This window comes from Eretmochelys imbricata, chromosome 6 (genome assembly GCF_965152235.1).
Source record: "Eretmochelys imbricata isolate rEreImb1 chromosome 6, rEreImb1.hap1, whole genome shotgun sequence".
Lineage (NCBI taxonomy): Eukaryota > Metazoa > Chordata > Testudines > Cheloniidae > Eretmochelys > Eretmochelys imbricata.
In genome coordinates this window covers 109,187,836-109,206,259 of record NC_135577.1, presented here as the reverse complement: position 1 = coordinate 109,206,259, position 18,424 = coordinate 109,187,836, and the positions used below count along the sequence as shown (strand labels likewise).

The 18,424-nt window shown below is 42.3% G+C and overlaps 1 protein-coding gene across 2 annotated transcripts in view; it reads right to left on the bottom strand.

Annotated features, from left to right (window-relative positions):
• The window catches only part of EML1 (EMAP like 1), a 138,575-nt gene that overhangs the window by 20,527 nt on the left and 99,624 nt on the right, over window positions 1-18,424 (bottom strand). For both annotated transcript variants that reach the window (XM_077820475.1, XM_077820476.1), the window contains 5 exons: window positions 15,835-15,945; window positions 15,454-15,549; window positions 14,689-14,823; window positions 12,302-12,401; window positions 801-955 (listed from right to left, as the gene is read on the bottom strand). In XM_077820475.1, the coding sequence (XP_077676601.1) occupies window positions 801-955; window positions 12,302-12,401; window positions 14,689-14,823; window positions 15,454-15,549; window positions 15,835-15,945 (597 nt within the window). The remainder of the gene's footprint in view (window positions 1-800; window positions 956-12,301; window positions 12,402-14,688; window positions 14,824-15,453; window positions 15,550-15,834; window positions 15,946-18,424) is intronic.

Genomic DNA, 18,424 nt, shown 5'->3' with positions numbered 1-18,424 from the left:
GTGTATATATATATATATATATAATATAGTCTTTTGTCTGGTGAAAAAAATTTCCCTGGAACCTAACCCCCCCATTTACATTAATTCTTATGGGGAAATTGGATTTGCTTAACATCATTTCGCTTAAAATCTCATTTTTCAGGAACATAACTACAATGTTAAGTGAGGCGTTACTGTACAGTTCACCCACCAGAATATACAGTTTTCCTTTGATCATGCTTTCTACACAATGTCTAAAGGGTCACATAACTTTGTTTGCTTTTTCAGATGTAACAAATGTACTCACTGGGACTATTCCCATATAAAGTTTGAATTTGCAAATTCCTACATGATGGCTGAAGAAATTTTTGTTAAACAATGTTAAAATTCACCACTGGACTAAGACCAAGCAAGGAAAGTGATAAAAACCATCATCACCACCATCATGGTTTTGGAAAATAAAAAGTGTGAAAGTAGTGTAGTATTTACTATTGCCAAGCACTGTAATAACCTGAAATTAAAAAATGCCTGTCACTATTAATAATTTGACAAAGAAGGGCAGAATTAATATAAGCAAAATTTCATTAGGAGCTTTCCTACCAACTAACGGATGTATTAAATTAAAAAAGGTTCTTTAACAAATCAGTTAATGTATCATTTTAATGATAAGAATCATATTCTGTTTATTGATTTGACTGGGACTGCCACAGAATGAGGAGTCCTAAACAAGAGTACTGATTTAGGGAGCACTGTTCATAAGAAAGTTCTTTTTAATTTTCCACTTAAAGTAATAAGTAAAATTTAAAGATCAGTAATATCACCTCAGTCTTGTGAAGTTTTTGATAATTCCCATTCCAAGATATTAATTTTCTGTCTTTTCCACCTCCTGATACCAATGTACCATCTCGCAGCATACAAAGTGCAAAAATACCACCCTCATGGGCTCCTTGAAGTGCGTAGCTTATTCTATTTGTACCTAGACATATGGAGAAAAGAGGTTATTACTGAAATATTTATTTCATTGGATCATTTTTACTTTATTTTTCACTGCACCCTCAAGTCTGGAGTTATAGTCAATGGTTATATGTGTCATAGCTCGAAGAGTAAATCTCTTAGTGGCATAAACCCAACTACATTGACTTACAGGTTTTACTTGCAACTGAGAATCACAATGATTGTGAACAACAAGGAGAAAATATTAACAATTCCATTATTTAAACTTGCATTTTCCAACCAACTTTTTTTTAAGCAATCCTTACTTCTTAAAAAAGTGAGAGGCCAATATAAGTTAAGGAACTGATATTGTTTGTTTGCTTTTTAATCATTTTTATTTTAACTGCAGATAAATTGAATTTGTTTGGATCACAGCATTCTTTTCTGTTTCCTGTTTCTAGGGGGGGGGAAAAGCCTTCAACTTAGGATATTACAAGCAGGTGGAAGCAATACTTGCCTTCAAACAGCAGCAAAAGTCAGAAAATCTTCAGCACAGAGATGGGGAAGAAAAGAACACCTGTGCCTGTCTCCAGAAGAATTGGCCAGGTGAGGCAGTCTTTCCAAGGGCAAGTATTCCCCCTGCTACTACCATCTCCTCCCACCACCCAAAAAAGATTTAAAATTGTCTGTGGGGGAAGAAGAATACTGCCGGCCATAGGAGAAACTAGTGGGCCAACGAACATGAACTCAAACTGATCTCCTGAGCACTGCACTGCTCTGCAAAGCCACTGGCTGCTGCCCACCCACCTGTTTACCCCTGCTCCCTTTCCAACCGCACAAAAAGATAGCTGGGAAGAAGGGAGAGGAAACAGCTGTGTAGTTCCTAGCCCAGACCGTCTAACTCCATTTGGAATGGATGGGTGTCAAATCTCTTGCTTTGTGGTATGATTGGTGGGGATCTGAGGAAAGAGAAGAGAGAGAAAGGAGCTGACCTACAATACTATTTCCTCTGTCTTCCCCAACAGCAGTACAAAGTGCCTGTGAGGAACAGAAGTAGAAGCAGAGATGGGATGACCAACAGCACTCAGGTGGGCAAAGCTCTACAAGAGTAGATCATTGGGATTTCAGTTCATACTACCTTGCCTGAGGATTTCACCAACACTTCCTCCCCTACAGAGCTGATTTTCAGTATCTTGGGAGATGGAACAGAGGTGCCTATGACCCATATCCCATCTCCCTTTGCCGGTAGACCCTTTTGGGGGAGTCTCCTAACACCATTACCCCCCCAACAGTAAATATCCTTAGGGTATTTTTGCTGTTTGTCTTCATGCAAATGCTGCTGCCTGAAGCCTAAGACAATGGCTTTTCTTTATAGAAATCACAAAAACAGAGAATTAGTGAGGGACCATGAAGCTATCCACAATTGTTTTCTTAAAAATCTGAGCCACTCCGTTTAACTCTCACATTTTATTAGAGAATGAAATTGATGGAGGTGGTGTTTCTTTTGTTAAAACTGTAGATTCAAATTAATAAATAGAGCAGCAGCATATTGTCATTTTTAGTTGTTCTAACAGTTCTATTATAAAAGCACTGGAACTTTTTCAAGCCTACTGTTATTGTGACACTTCAAATAATCTGTCAAAGGTTTTTTGTCAATTTTTAAGGGACCTGCTCTCCTATCAATACACAGGCATAACTTCAGTAGTACATGTGATCACCATAAGGAAACTAGACCTATAGTGTTCATACTGTAGCTTGTAGTTATTTTGATTAAATAAAATAACTTTCTGCCACTTCTCCTATTTGTCAGTAGTATCCGTAACACTCTGCATAGAAGTTTGTTTTTATTTTCATCTTGGACTCTGCAATTTAACACTTGACTACAGAAAGCACATTACATTTCAGTTGGGTGCTACGACTGCCAAACATACAGTTGCTAAAACCTGGGAACAGAAAATCAAATTCTGTGTGATTAGACTTTGGCAGAGGCCCCCAGAGAAGTCAAGTTTATCCTTGTTAAAAATGTAGTAATTTTTGCCTAAAATTTCACAGCAACACCTTTAAAAAACTGTTACTTACCTGTACAGTAACTATTGATCTTTGAGATGTGTTGTGCACCAGAGGTGTATGTGCGCCCAATGCACTCACATCAGAGACTTTTGCCAGCAGTAACACTAGGGGGCACATGTGCCCCTGCTCCCTTGAAGCTCAAAGTCGAAAGCATAAAAGAAGTGTAGCTGCTGCCTTCCTCTACATTCCTTCACACCCACCATCTAACTAATGCCCAAAGTAGCAGGGATGATGGGAGGGCTGTGGAATGCATGTGCACAAAACATCTCGAAGAACAACAACAGTTACTGTACAGATAAGTAACCGTTTTCCCCTCTTTTGAGTGATTGTGTATGTGTATTTTCTACTATAGGTGACTCAGCAGCAGTTCCTTTATAGGTGGTGTAACTTCAGAAATTTGAAAAGAGACTTCAACACTGACTTGCCGAAACTGACATAATTCCAGGAAGCTTGAGTGATAGCATAGTGTCTAGAAAAGGTATTTACTGACAATCATGTTGCTGCCTTGCTGATGTCCATTATCAGGATGTTACCCAGAAAGGCTGATGAAGTGAAGTGAGCCCTAGCGGAATGGGCTGTTATTCTCAGAGGAGGAGCAACCTTTGCTGGATTATAACAGATTTTGATACAGTCAGAAATCCAGAGAAATATGCACTGATCTGTAACTGGATGCCCATAATCCTTTCAGTGAAGGTTACAAAGAATCTAGGAGACAACCTAAAAGACTTTGTGCAGTCCACATAAAAGGGTAGAGTCCTCCGTACATCCAAAGTATGAAGCCTTTCTTCAGCTTTGCTAGACCGAAGGTTTGGCAAAAATCCTTGAAGATGAAAGGTCCAATAAAGGTGGATACTATATTAGGCATAAACTAATAATGCCTGGAGCTCTGATACCCTTCTTGCAAATCTAATTGCTCCTAGAAACACTGTCTTTATTAGTAACAAAGATAACAAAGTTGGTGCTAAGGGCTTGAAGGGGGATATCATTAAACAGGACAAATCAAAATTCAGGTCCCAAGAGAATACAGGATCAAAACAGGAGGGTACATATGAATGAGGCCTTTTAAAAATCCAGACTCCAAGGGATGCAAAAAACCAGAAAGCCCTTCTACTGGTGAATGTGGAGATGGAGGCTAAATATACCCTTACAGAGCTGAAGGAGAGACCACACAATTTCAACTGCAGCAGGTAGTCTAAAATATGTCTAATTTTCACTCTACTTGGTGACAATTGGTGGTACTCAGCCCAGGCTGAGAACCTTTTTCATTTTGCTGCACACCAAAATGGCTTGGACATTTTGGGAGCCAACTCTCTCCTCCTTGCTCAACCAAAGATCATTCATGCAAATGAGGTGAAGTGACTATAGGTTGGAGTGCAGCAAGTTGCCTTGATTCCTTAAACAGAAGGTCCTTGACCAGAGGTAGAAATATGGCAGGCTGAAATGATAGTTGATGTAGGACAGTGCACAAATAGTGTCTTGGTCAGTCTGCAGCTCTAAGGATTAAAGTCACTTTGTCTCTTTTTAGCTTCTGGTTCCCCCCCCCAGGGTGACAGAGACAGGAGGAAATATGTACATTAGAAGACCTGACCAATAGAAAAGGAAGGAGTCTGTCAAAGAACGTGGACTGTGACTGCTCTGGAGCAGAATGTACTGCACTTGTTCAGGTTGGTCACAAAGAGGTCTACTACCAGATAACACCACTGATGGATAATCTGATACAGAATGTCCTTGTGTATTGACCACTTGTGATGGTCTACCAAGTTCCTGCTGAGGGAATCTGCAATAGTATTCCTCACCCCTGGGAGATGAAATGTCTTTAATAAGATATTTTTCTTTATGTAAAGGTTCCACAGACGGATTGTTTCTTGGCACAATTAATTCATCCTTCTCTGGGCTTGCCTACACTTAAAATGCGACAGCAGCACCACCGCACTGCACTTCAGTGTAGATACTACCTACGCCGACAGGAGCAATTCTCCCATCGACATAGTAATCCACCTCCCAAAGAGGCAGTAGCTAGGTTGACAGGAGAATTCTTCTGTTGACCTAGCACTATCTAAACTGTGGGTTAGGTTGGTATAACTACATCTCTCAGGGGTGTGGATTTTTCACACCTCTGAGAGATGTAGAAATACTGATGTAAAATCTAAGTGTAGACCAGACCTCTGTTCAGATAAAACATAACAATGGTGTTGTCAGTGAGTATTTGATGTCTGATGATTAGGATCCTATCTTGAACATGAGACCTTGTTCTTCCCCAGACCAGCCAGTCATTCAAGTAAGGAAATACTTGGATGCCTGAATGGTGCAAATGAGCTGCAACTATTGCAATGCATTTGACACCCATCGTCGGGGCTTAGGATAGGTCAAAAAGCAGTACCTTTTACTTGTAGTGCATTATGCCTACCATGAATCAAAGATACCTTCTGTGGTCAAGATGGAATACCACTGATTGTCCGGGCTAGATTGCTGTGCAGCTAGGTGGGTTAACGCCTGGTTTCTAGCAGGGCTCTTTGAAATGAAAGCAGTGTAGTTTTTTTTGAATAGGCCATTGATTAGGGGCACCTAAGTGAGAGAGGCGTGTGTGAGATGAAGACAGCTGGGAGACTAAGACAGTTAGCCAGCTGAGTTCTCCAGTGGAGCAAGGCACGGAGGTAGGGTTTTTGGGGGGTTCCCCTTAACTTGAGGGCAATCTACCAGGAATAACCCCTAATGGGAGGAAAATAAATCATCGCCAACACCACTTCTAGCTTTCCTCTGCCTGCACCTGGCCAGATAGGCATCCTGATCCTTGAAGCTGCTACCCAGGTCCTGGTCTTGATTTTCGGGGAATGTGGCCTCCATGTGCCTGCTGAAGAAAGCCAGGCAGGGTGGAACCACTCAGTTGAGAGATGTCTGGTGGTAGAGTCCCTCAGAAAGCAGGTAGGAGAGTTCCAGGAGGATGTGTGTCTGCGTAGCATCAGGGCGCACAAGGACTTCATCAGCAGGATGCACATGGAGACATCTGTGATGGAGTAATGCTACCTAAGTAGAAAAGACTACAGCAGCACCAGAGAAGGAAGGAGAACTGGCTGTTCTGCAGAGAGGAGACTAATTGCTGGCCACCTTGGCAGCAGACAGTGTCCCACCTCCTACACAGATCCCCAGTCCATCAAGGTCAAGAACTGGTATGCTGTACTGGCAACAGGAGGAAAGGAGCAGATTCCAAGGGCTGAAGAATAGGAGACACCTGCACCAGTGCTCAGAGCCTCACAGCCACCACACCCAACATGAGGAGGCGTAGAGTGGTGATGATCGTGGGCTTCCTTTTGAGGGGGATGGAGGTGTCCATCTGCCAATCTGACCAGATGTCTCAGGATGTGCACTGCCTGCCTGGAACCAGCATCTGAGATGTCTTGGAAAGGTTGCTGAGGCTCATCCATCCCTCTGACCTGCTATCCCATGCTGCTTATCCACAAGGGTACTAATGATACTCCCAGGTATGACCTTGAGCAGATCAGCAGTGACTAGAGGGCTCTGGGAATTAGAGTTAAGGTGCACAGGTGGTGTTCTCATCCATCCTCCCACTTGAGGGTAAGGGCCCAGGCAGGGACACACACATCCTAGAAATGAATGTATTGTGCAGATGAGAGGGCTTTGGCTTCCTTGATCATGGGATGCTGTTTCAGGAAGGAGGACTGCTGTGGGGAAATGGGATCCCCCTGACCAAGAATGGGGAGAGCATCTTTTGACACTGTTGACTAATGTACGGACTAGCATATATACCTATATAACTCATTACCAATATATATTTTCGACACCATACATAGATCAGTATATATTAAGCACAAAATAGTAATATAATAGCAGGTATATAGCCTAAATTGGCCTATGCTTTTTATATATCCTGCTTCACTTATGCTATGTATCCCATAACCCATTGCATTCACTGAAGTAAGTTTTGGCATAAGCAAATAAGGAAGCTATCAAGACCAGGGCAGATGAGTGCTTTACCAGAGTAACAGAAAGGGAGTTACTTCAAAGTAACTGACCAGTACAGAAATGTCCCACAGGAAAAGGATAAGAAATATGATTGTTCTACCCTAGTACAGACCTAGGGGGTGCCGTTACACCAGTGGTGGGCGACCTGCGGCCTGCACATGGCCAGTCAGGGTAATCTGCTGGCAGGCCACGAGACATTTTGTTTACGTTGACCAGCCACAGGCACAGCCGCCCACAACTCCCAGTGGCCCCTAGCTACCCCTCCCTGCACTCTGAGCTACTCCCATGCCTGCACACAGCCCCTAGCTACCCTCTGCCTGCACACTGAGCTACCCACTGCCCTCACACAGCCCCTAGCTACCCCGTCCCTGCACCCTGAGCTACCTGCTGCCCTCACACAGCCCCTAGCTACCCCCTTCCGCACCCTGAGCTACCCGCTGCCCTCACATAGCCCCTAGCTACCCCCTTCCCGCACCCTGAGCTACCCGCTGCCCTCACATAGCCCCTAGCTACCCCCTTCCCACACCCTGAGCTACCCGCTGCCCTCACACAGCCCATAGCTACCCCCTCCCTGCGCCCTGAGCAACCCGCTGCCCTCACACAGCCCATAGCTACCCCCTCCCTGCACCCTGAGCTACCCGCTGCCCTCACACAGCCCATAGCTACCCCCTCCCTGCACCCTGAGCTACCCGCTGCCCTCACACAGCCCCTAGCTACCCCCTCCCTGCACCCTGAGCTACCCGCTGCCCTCACACAGCCCCTAGCTACCCCCTCCCTGCACCCTGAGCTTCACCCTGCCTGCACACAGCCCCTAGTTACCCTCCCTGGACTCTGAGCTACCCCCCTGCCCTCACACAGCCTCTAGCTACCCCCTCCCTGCACCCTGAGCTTCACACTGCCCTCACACAGCCCCTGGCTACAGCTCTCCCTGCACTCTGAGCTACCCCCATGCCTGCACAGTCCCTAGCTACCCCATCCCTGCACCGTGAGTGGTTTTCAAACTTTTTGAGCTGAGTCCCCTCTTCCCTCACGATGAGTTATAATTTTTGATTGCCCTCCCCCACAACCAAGACAGGCTGGGTGGCTTGCTGAGATGAGTCAGAGGGTAAAGGTGAAGCTCCCTCCCTGGATCCCGCCATACAGAGCTGGCCCGAGCCCCATCGGCCCCCACTCCCCCTAAATAGAAGTCAAACTATACCTATGTCTGAGGGCCCCCCAACTTGGCCCAGAGTCTGGAGTCCCTCCCTTCCCCATTGGGCTGTGAAGTTTTTATAGCATGTTGCAGGGGGCCTCGGAAGGAAAATGGTTGAGAACCCCTGACCTAGAGTATAACAGGTTAATATGTAATAACCAACATGGATTGCCAAGAAGAAAATCATGCTAAACTAATCTAATTTACTTCTTTGACAGGGCAACTGTAGAATGGATTGAAGCCATAGACATGATATTTTTTGATTTTAGTAAGGCCCTTGATATAATCCCACATGACCCTCTCATAACAAAACTACGGAAATGTGATCTAGATGAAATTACTATAATTTTGGTGCATAACTGATTGCAAGACCATACTCAAAGAGTAATTATTAAGGTTGCGAGTGTGTCACAGAGGTCACGGAAAGTCACGGATTCTGTGACTTTCTGTGACCTCTGTGACTTCTGCAGCAGCAGCAGTTTGGGTGTGTGGGATGGGGCTCAGGGTTAGGGGCAGGGGGTTGGAGAATGCGGGGGGGACACTCACCTTGGGGTGGGGAACTCCCCAGCTCCCACTGGCAAGGTCCCCTGGCAGCTCCTAGGTGGCGGAGGGGCCGGGGAGGTCTCTGTCCCACACACTGCCCGCCCCTACAGGCCCTGCCCCTGCAGCTCCTATTGGCTGTGGTTCCTGGCCCGTGGGAGCTTCAGCAGCTGGTGCTTGTGGTGGGAGCAGTGGAGCCCCTGCCCTGGCTCCTCCACCGCCTAGGAACTGCAGGGAGCCAGATAGGAAGCACCTGACAGCCCCGCCAACCCTCCTTACCCTAGCATCAGTGGGGTCCCACGCTGCATACGGTGGCCTGCCCCCGACCAGCACCTGCGGTGGCCCCAGCCCGGCCCCCCCCAGAGCACCCGCAGCCCTCCTGCCCAAGTTTTAGTCACAGTGGGTATTTTTAGTAAAAGTCATGGACAGGCCCGTGAATTTTTGTTTATGGCCCGTGACCTGTCCATGGCGTTTACTAAAAATACCTGTGACTAAAACGTAGCCTTAGTAATTATTAATGGTTCACTGTAAAACTGAGAGAATGTATCTAGTGGGTCCCACAGAGATCTGTCCTGAATTCGATACTATTCAATATTTTCTTAAATAACTTGGACAATGGAGTGCTGCGTATGCTTATAAAATCTGTAATGACATTTAGCTGAGAGGGGTTGCAAGCACTTTGGAGGACAGGATTAGAATTCAAAATGACCTTGACAAATTGGAGAATTGGTCTGAATCAACAAGATGAAATGCAATAAAGACAAGGGAAAAGTACTATACTTCAGAGGAAAAAATCAAATATACTAATACAAAATGGAGAATAAGTGGCTAAGCAGTAGTACTGCGGAAAAGGATCTGGGGGTTATAGTGGGTCACAAATTGAATAAGAGTCAACTATCTGTTGCAACTGCAAAAAAGGTTAATAATATTCTGAGGTGTATTAACAAGAATGTCATCTGTGAGACATGGGAGGTAACTGTCCCGCTCTATTTGGCCACAGCTGGAGCACAGTGTCCAGTTCTGGGCGGCACACTTTAGGAAAGATGTGGATAAACTCGAGAAAGTCCAGAATAGCCCTACAAAAGTTATAATAGGTTTGGTAAACCTGACCTATGAGGAAAGGTTAGAAAAATCTTGGCATGTTTAGTCTTGAGAAAAGAAGACTGGGGCATGGGATTGAGGGGGCAGGACATACACAGCCCTTCAAATATATTAAGAGCTGTCCTCAAAACGGTCTTCAAATATATTGAGAGCTGTCATAAAGAGAACAGTCATCAACTGTTCTCCATGTCCACTGAAGGTAGGACAAAAAGTAATCAGTTTAATCTGCAGCAAAGGAAATTTAAGTTAGCTATTAGGAAAAAACTTTCCAACTATAAGGACAGTTAAGCACTGGAACATGCTTCCAAGGGAGATGGTCAAATCCCTGTCACTGGAGGTTTTTAAGAATTGCTCTTTATAATCCCCTGGTAACTTGTTTGCATATTTAGAAATTGCAGACCAAATAATAAAGGAATACTTGGCCAATAAAGCTTGATAATTTGGGATTCTCATTTGAAGATGCACAGTGGTACAGCCTTTCAACCATGTAAATCCAATCTCTCAAACTGTCTTTGGGGTAGCCTTGGGGAGTGACTGCCTCAATAGTTCATTTGCCACAGTAATAACTACGGAATCTTGTTATAACTTGTTGTAGGGTGAATGAAAAAATAATCATATTCTTGCTGGGGAACCTGATATCATCTATCCACCCACAAATTGAAGCTGGTGTCTGCCAAAGGGCTTGGTTCCAGTAGGGATTGGTTAATGGGAAGGACAACTCTTCCTGGGGGGATTGGAGTCTGCAGGATATTTAACAGGTTGTGCAAGCTATTTTGCACAAGTTCTGCCTGCACTCCTAAAGAAGCAGCCACTCTCCTCATGAGGTCTTGAAAGACCTTGAAGTCTTCAGGTGGAGGTGAAGCTGACTCCAGTGTGATTGCCTCATCTGGAGAAAAGGAAGAAATGCAAGGAGGAATATGCAGGGGTTCCTCCGTTGATACCTCTTGGTCTGTGGATTCTGTTAAGAGGTGACCTTGTGATTTCATCGAGCTTCACAAGTAGCTACAAGAGCTGCAGAAGGTGACTCCTCCTGGATTGTGTAGTTGGTGGAGATCCAGAGAGCCTTAGAGAAGTCCACAAGGCCCAAGTTTTTGTAGTGCTCATGGTGGAGGGCACCATACTTGGACATCTTTATAAGTGTAGTGATCTTAATCCCTGGGCCGTGCATCCCTAGAATAAGACCTGCATGGAGATCTGAAAGAAATAAAGGTCTATCATGGTCAGAGTCCATCAAGGAGGAAATATAACTCTCCTAAGTCAGTCTTATGCCCAGATCTCCAACACCCCCTGGAAATACATGATGTTGCCCCCAAAATACGGACATTTAAGAAGTATCCAACAGTGCCGGAGGAGGCAGACAAGGTGAACAGAATGTTGAAAGATGAGTCGATGTCGACAGTGCTGATGTGTACTGGACTGAAGATGCAGAAGCTGTCGTGGCAGGTGCTGGAAGAGCTGATGGAACTGAGAGGGAGGAGCAGACAGAGCTGAAGTAGGTGCAGGCAGAGTTGGCTGATGCAGCAGAGGTGAGTACAGCAAAAGGAGGTACAGTAAGTCTCTTGCCACATGAAAGGCTCCAGCATTGACAGCACCAACAACAGAAGTAAGTTTGCAGCCACGGGAGCTAGTACCGGATCCGACAGTGCCAGGGTTGAAGATCTCTCTGGTAACAGAGATGGCACCAGTCCCAGCGGCCCTGCTGGAGTCAATAATTCCGCCTCAGATGGCACTAATGAGTGTTGGTGCTTGTGCCGACACCTTGGCTCCACAGGACTTTTTGTGACATTAGGAGTGTGGCCTATCAGCCTCAGAAAGCTTTGATGAAGCCGCAAGACAGGAAGATCTAAGCTTTGGAGCTGTGGCAGCCAGAGGTGCACTCCAAGGGGAGGACCTCTCTACTTTCTTGTGGTCAGGGTCAGGCTCTGAAGAGGGACACATCACCTTGTAGAGGAGATGAACCTTCAGACAGAAATCTCATGGAGAACAGGGAACTGATTAGGCGAGACATGTGGAGGACAAATTCCCTAACAAATTAGGCAGCTTTAAGTTTATCAGTGACAGTGATAACAGCCCTGCATGTGGCACATTGTTTAAATCCGGGGGATTTCTGCATTGCAAAAATCCCTAAAATCACTGTCAGCTAATTGCCTACTAAACTATAATGATACTAAATGAATTATAATTATATACAAAGGGAGAAATTCTCTTTCTAAGCTGGCTAACCGAGGCTCAAGAGTGACGGAGAGATCCAATTCTTGCCATAAGAAGGAACTGAAAAGGGGGCAGCGGTCACACCTCTTTTATGCCCTTGGCTCTAACCACAAGGAGGGTAGGGTCGCATGTGCTGCCTAGTGGTACTGCTGTCAAAATAATCTGACTCAAAGGCACTGGGCACACATACACCTACAATGGAACGTATACGTGCACAATCACTCAAAGGAAAATAAACAATTGTCCTGTTTCAATGCAGTATACAATGCACTGTTATAATCTGTCTGGTCTTACCTTTCCCCCAGACTAAGATGTTTCCACTTGAGTCTCCTGTAATTGTATCACCATTTTCAGAAAAGGTTACACACAGGACAAACTTTGGCTTCTCTTGTTTCTGTAGAGAATTAGTACATTTACAGCAACACACAATCCATTCCTTTTAGCTGTATATATTTAATTCAATTTAGACTTAGTCCTAATATTAATACTGTAATATTTTCTTTTTATTCATCTGAAAAAAGATCAGGAGCTACTATCGCTTTCAGAAATTAAGTTCTGCAAACACTGTCAGAAACACTTGAGATTTCTTTGAAGAACAATAAGGAAGTTCTGTGAGGCTTAGATGCTCTAGGTATATTTGTTCTGGAGGTAACAAATGCATCTGTAATACTTTCTCTGCTTAACTGAGGCTATCCTCAAAAATGCATTTAAAAATAAAAACAGAAAATGTCAAGCCACATATTTAAGAGCTCCAACTTTAAAATGTTTATAACTTGCCCTAAATTAAAACTTCTTATACAGCTTCACAAACAGCTACTGAGCATGCTTAGTAACTGCCATGCCCTACTTTTGGATGTTTCTGTGCCCTCTAGCTAAGTTTCTCTGGACCTGTGCACAAAACATAGCATATTCAGTAAAAACAATCCATGTCGCCTCTCCACTGCTTCTCTCCCTTTCTTTGGGCTAAAAAAAATTTCAAATGCTGCAGTATAAAGCATGTGGGCTATATGTGTTCCAGTTGGTTTCTATTTTTTAAAATCTGTCTCCTTGAGCAAGCCAAGTTGAAGAAAATTACTCAAGTAAACTTACTTAATGTAAGGTTCTCAAATGGTTAAAAAAGTTTAGTTATTCACAAGATTAAAAAAAGCCAGGATTAATCGCAGTTTTAATTGCACTGTTAATCAACAACACTGAATACAAAGTGTACACCGCTGACTTTATATTATTTTTTATTACAAATATCTGCACTGTAAGAAAGAGAAATAAAAGAAACAGTAATTTTCAATTTCTCGTACCAGTACTGTAGGGCAATCTCTTTATAATGAAATGTAGAATTTTTTTTAAATAACCGCACTCAAAAAAAAAAAAAGTAAAACTTCAGAGCCTACAAGTCCACTCAGTCCTACTTCTTTTTCAGCCAATCACTAAGACAAAACAAGTTGCTTTACATTTACAGTGGGAGATAATGCAGCCGACTTCTTATTTACGTCACCTGAAAGTGAGAACAGGTGTTCACATGGCACTGCTGAAGCTGGCATTGCAAGGTATTTATGTGTCAGATATGCTAAACATTTGTATGCCCCTTTATGCTCAGCCCTGAGATTTAACTCTGTGTAACGCTTTCTGAAAAGTCCTGAAAACAGAGAACTCTGGCCTATGCTTCATCAAGGAGTTAAGCTGAAGTGCAGAAAAAAGGGGAATGTAATACAGTTAAACATAATACAATTTTAATAATCCATCCCCATTACACACGTTACACATTATGCATGCTGACATTTCTCAATGCAGTTACTTTGACTGCACATGCAAGTGAGATAATTTAAACAACCAATGGTTAACTAGACACCGTAGTAGCCATCTGTACACATTGCAGAAACAAAAAGAAAAGGAGTGCTAGTGGCACCTTAGAGACTAACCAATTTATTTGAGCATAAGCTTTCGTGAGCTACAGCTCACTTCATTGGATGCAAAAGCGAAAGCTTATGCTCAAATAAATTGGTTAGTCTCTAAGGTGCCACTAGTCCTCCTTTTCTTTTTGCGGATACAGACTAACACGGCTGCTACTCTGAAACCTCCCATTGCAGAAACATTTTATTTGTGCTTGCAACTGTAGTACCTATGCATGCAAACAGAACTGCAAAAGTGAAAGTGGAGTTCAGACCTACTTTTTAAAAAGCAAGACTTTTAAGTAAAAATGATATTTACAAAATAGACTGAGTGGAATTTCTAGCTTTGTCTCTTTTTGAAATATGTATGTGCAGAACTTTAGATCTGAAAAGAACATATGGGAAAGAAAATTCATGTTCACATAAATGTGCAACTCAATTTCTCAAATTACCCTTGGGGGAAAAAAAATAACCCTACCTTTGGGCTATGGCCAAACATGGAAACTTTCAACCCAAAAGGAATTTGAGAAAATTAAGAGAAAGTAAAAACAAGAACATAGAAGGTAGAATGGAAACCAGATTTTGATCTTCACTGTAGTGATTACCGCCTATGATTCCCACATGCTATGCTAATATACTAATATACTACAAATGCTGTACAAAATACAATGTGATAAAATAGCATGTTTAATTACCATGTTGTTTTGATTCATTTCAGCCTTAAATAAAAACTTTATTGCTTTATGCATATAGCATTGCTGTAAAAGAAAAAGTTACGAGCATACACTACTTTACCTCAAATAATCCTTGCTTTTTAATAAGGGAGTTCCCGTCTAATGTCCAAAAGTAAAGGTGTGATTTTCCACAAGTAACTATTATATTTGTGTCTGTAGGATGAAAATCTGCTGCAAATACTGCCTCATTAGAACACTTGATAAGAAAGAAAGAAACAATGTATCAAAATTTAATATACAGATAAAACAAAATGAGTAATTTACAAGTGTTTTCTTGTTAAACAAATTAGTCAACTTATGATACGTACTTATGTACCATATTTGGATTGAAAAGTTTTTACTCTTTTTTAATTTAAGTAACAACAGACTGACATAACAAGCACTTTGGATAAAATTTCTTGAAGGAAAGAGCTGAAGTGAAAACATTTTCTAATTTTGTTAGTATTGTAAGTTGACGCATGTCTTCAAAACTGTGTCTGATAGTCTTAAGAGGAAGCCCTCAAATTAAAATTTGTTTACAGCATTTTTCTATATGCCCTCTAATACATCCCTACACTTGCTTTTTAAAATTTCCTAATAAACTCTAACATGATTATGACAGCAAAGCAAAAAACAAGACCCCTTTCCTTCCGTCGCTCCCAAAAGCCCCCCACATTATTTTTAACCATGAGAAGAAATATTTCAGATAGATATACTTTATATTCTTTGTCCTTTATAAATGAAAGCACTAATAAGAATTAAAAGGTACAGAAAGACATTTGATGACAAAAATTCAAATCTACATACAAGCAAGCATTTTACTGCACAAAATATCTTATTGCAACACCTTGACATCTGCCAGCCTCTCTTCCTTCTGCCAGTCCCATACAGAAAGCACATGGTCATTTGAATCATCCACCGAACAAAGGTTACTTCCTCCATTCTGAAGCAAAACATTTAAAAAGTCATTTATAAAAGAATTCAGAAATGGGTAGGTACAAATCAATAAGTCATTAAACACTACTGCCTAACTGAAAGTGAAAAATGTTATTCTACTTCCAATTAAAATCTTTAGATCCAAATCCTACAGATTGAAGTAAACTGTGGAGTTTTGCTTGAGTAGTACAAGATTTAGCCCTCAATTATTTCAGAATGCTGTGTATATGAAACTTTAAATAATTTAACTATACACACAGCACACAAACACTTTATGCGTGCATTTACTTACAGACTTAGAAAAAGCAATGCAGGTGACAGCACGGTCAAAAAAGCCCATCCCAATGATATGCAGTGTATTCAAAGTAACAGAGTCCCAAACACGTACATGGGGTGGTAATTGCTGTAAAAAATTAAAACAGAAACAACAACTGAAAAAAAATGTTAGGAAAGAGTATCAGCATTTCTTAAAATTTTAAAATACGTGAAAACCCATGGTTTCAGAGTAACAGCCGTGTTAGTCTGTATTCGCAAAAAGAAAAGGAGTACTTGTGGCACCTTAGAGACTAACCAATTTATTTGAGCATGAGCTTTCGTGAGCTACAGCTCACTTCATCGGATGCATACCGTGGAAACTGCAGCAGACTTTATATACACACAGAGATCATAAAACAATACCTCCTCCCACCCCACTGTCCTGCTGGTAATAGCTTATCTAAAGTGATCATCAAGTTGGGCCATTTCCAGCACAAATCCAGGTTCTCTCACCCTCCACCCCCCCCCACACAAACTCACTCTCCTGCTGGTAATAGCCCATCCAAAGTGACAACTCTCTACACAATGTGCATGATAATCAAGGTGGGCCATTTCCAGCACAAATCCAGGTTTTCTCACCCCCCCACCCCCCATACACACACAAACTCACTCTCCTGCTGGTAATAGCTCATCCAAAGTGACCACTCTCCCTACAATGTGCATGGTAATCAAAGTGGGCCATGTCCAGCACAAATCCAGGCTTTCTCACCCCACCCCCCCCCTTTTTTTTTTCCTTTTTTTTTTTCTTTTCTTTTTTTCCGGGGACACACACACAAACTCACTCTCCTGCTGGCAATAGCTCATCCAAACTGACCACTCTCCAAGTTTAAATCCAAGTTTAACCAGAACGTCTGGGGGGGGGGGGGGGGAAGGAAAAAACAAGGGGAAATAGGCTACCTTGCATAATGACTTAGCCACTCCCAGTCTCTATTTAAGCCTAAATTAATAGTATCCAATTTGCAAATGAATTCCAATTCAGCAGTTTCTCGCTGGAGTCTGGTTTTGAAGTTTTTTTGTTTTAAGATAGCGACCTTCATGTCTGTGATTGCGTGACCAGAGAGATTGAAGTGTTCTCCGACTGGTTTATGAATGTTATAATTCTTGACATCTGATTTGTGTCCATTTATTCTTTTACGTAGAGACTGTCCAGTTTGACCAATGTAAATGGCAGAAGGGCATTGCTGGCACATGATGGCATATATCACATTGGTGGATGTGCAGGTGAACGACCCTCTGATACTGTGGCTGATGTTATTAGGCCCTGTGATGGTGTCCCCTGAATAGATATGTGGGCACAGTTGGCAACGGGCTTTGTGGCAAGGATAAGTTCCTGGGTTAGTGGTTCTGTTGTGTGGTATGTGGTTGTTGGTGAGTATTTGCTTCAGGTTGCGGGGCTGTCTGTAGGCAAGGACTGGCCTGTCTCCCAAGATTTGTGAGAGTGTTAGCAACATTTAATATCATTATTGCTGGTAACACCAATATAGTTCTCCTGCTGTATAATGACAGATGGGCTAGCAAATGACCCAGTAATATCCAGACATATACCTAGTCATTGGGATTAATGCGGCACGGCAAAGAGCATCGTCAAATCCCGGGTGTCCAGTACTAAGTGGGAGGTGTTAAGCACCTTAACACTTCCCATTTGCAAGATCAGATCTACAATTAGCCCATTCCAAGTCCTGCTCCAAGGTCACAGAGTCTTAACGGCAGCAAACATTATACTGTTTCTAGCTGGTATCAAATGACCAATGAACAATAAGCAAAAACAAGAAAATCAGTTGTGTGTAAACAACTTCGTAATTACTTTCAACTACAGTGGAAAGTTGGCCATAGAAAAGGACTTTATTATTAGTCTCCCTTTTTATAACATTGGTCAGAACCATCTTTGTTTAGCTTAAAATCAATTCAATATATGAATAATTAAAATTATTTGCATGTCAAATGTACATGTTTAAAGTTCTCTCCTAACAATCAATTACAGTAATACAAAGATAATAGAGCACATCGCTCAATATGATGGAGACTTAAATGCTTCTTAAATCCACTAGAGGGCAGTCCCTGTAAATATGTGTTGATTAAAAATATTACCTCAAAGCAAGTAGGAAGAACTGCATGGAATTTATTCTACCTATACAATAGACTAATAAATGAAGGCCAAATTCTAAAATATGTGTGTGTGTGTGTATAAAACTTTTAAGTCAATTGACATTTTAATGCTGTATCAGGCCCAATTATTACTCTTGATCTCTTATTGATCATTAAGTAATAAAACTATCTCTTAAAGAAAATTCAGCTTCTTTCAAATAACAGTGTGGATTATTTTTAAAAACAAGACAAACACAGCTATCAAAATTTTGCATCTCCTGGTCCCATCTCTCGTCTGGAGCCCACCTCCAAACCTCCTCATGGTCTCTGTAAGGAATGGAGCTGGAGAGTCAGAGACAGACTGACAGCATCAAGAAATGGAACTAGCTGATGGAACTTGACAATTCCATTGGCTACCCTGGCATCATTCAATTAGCTTCTGTTAAATTAAGAGTATAATGCTTTGCATTTTTAATTTTTAA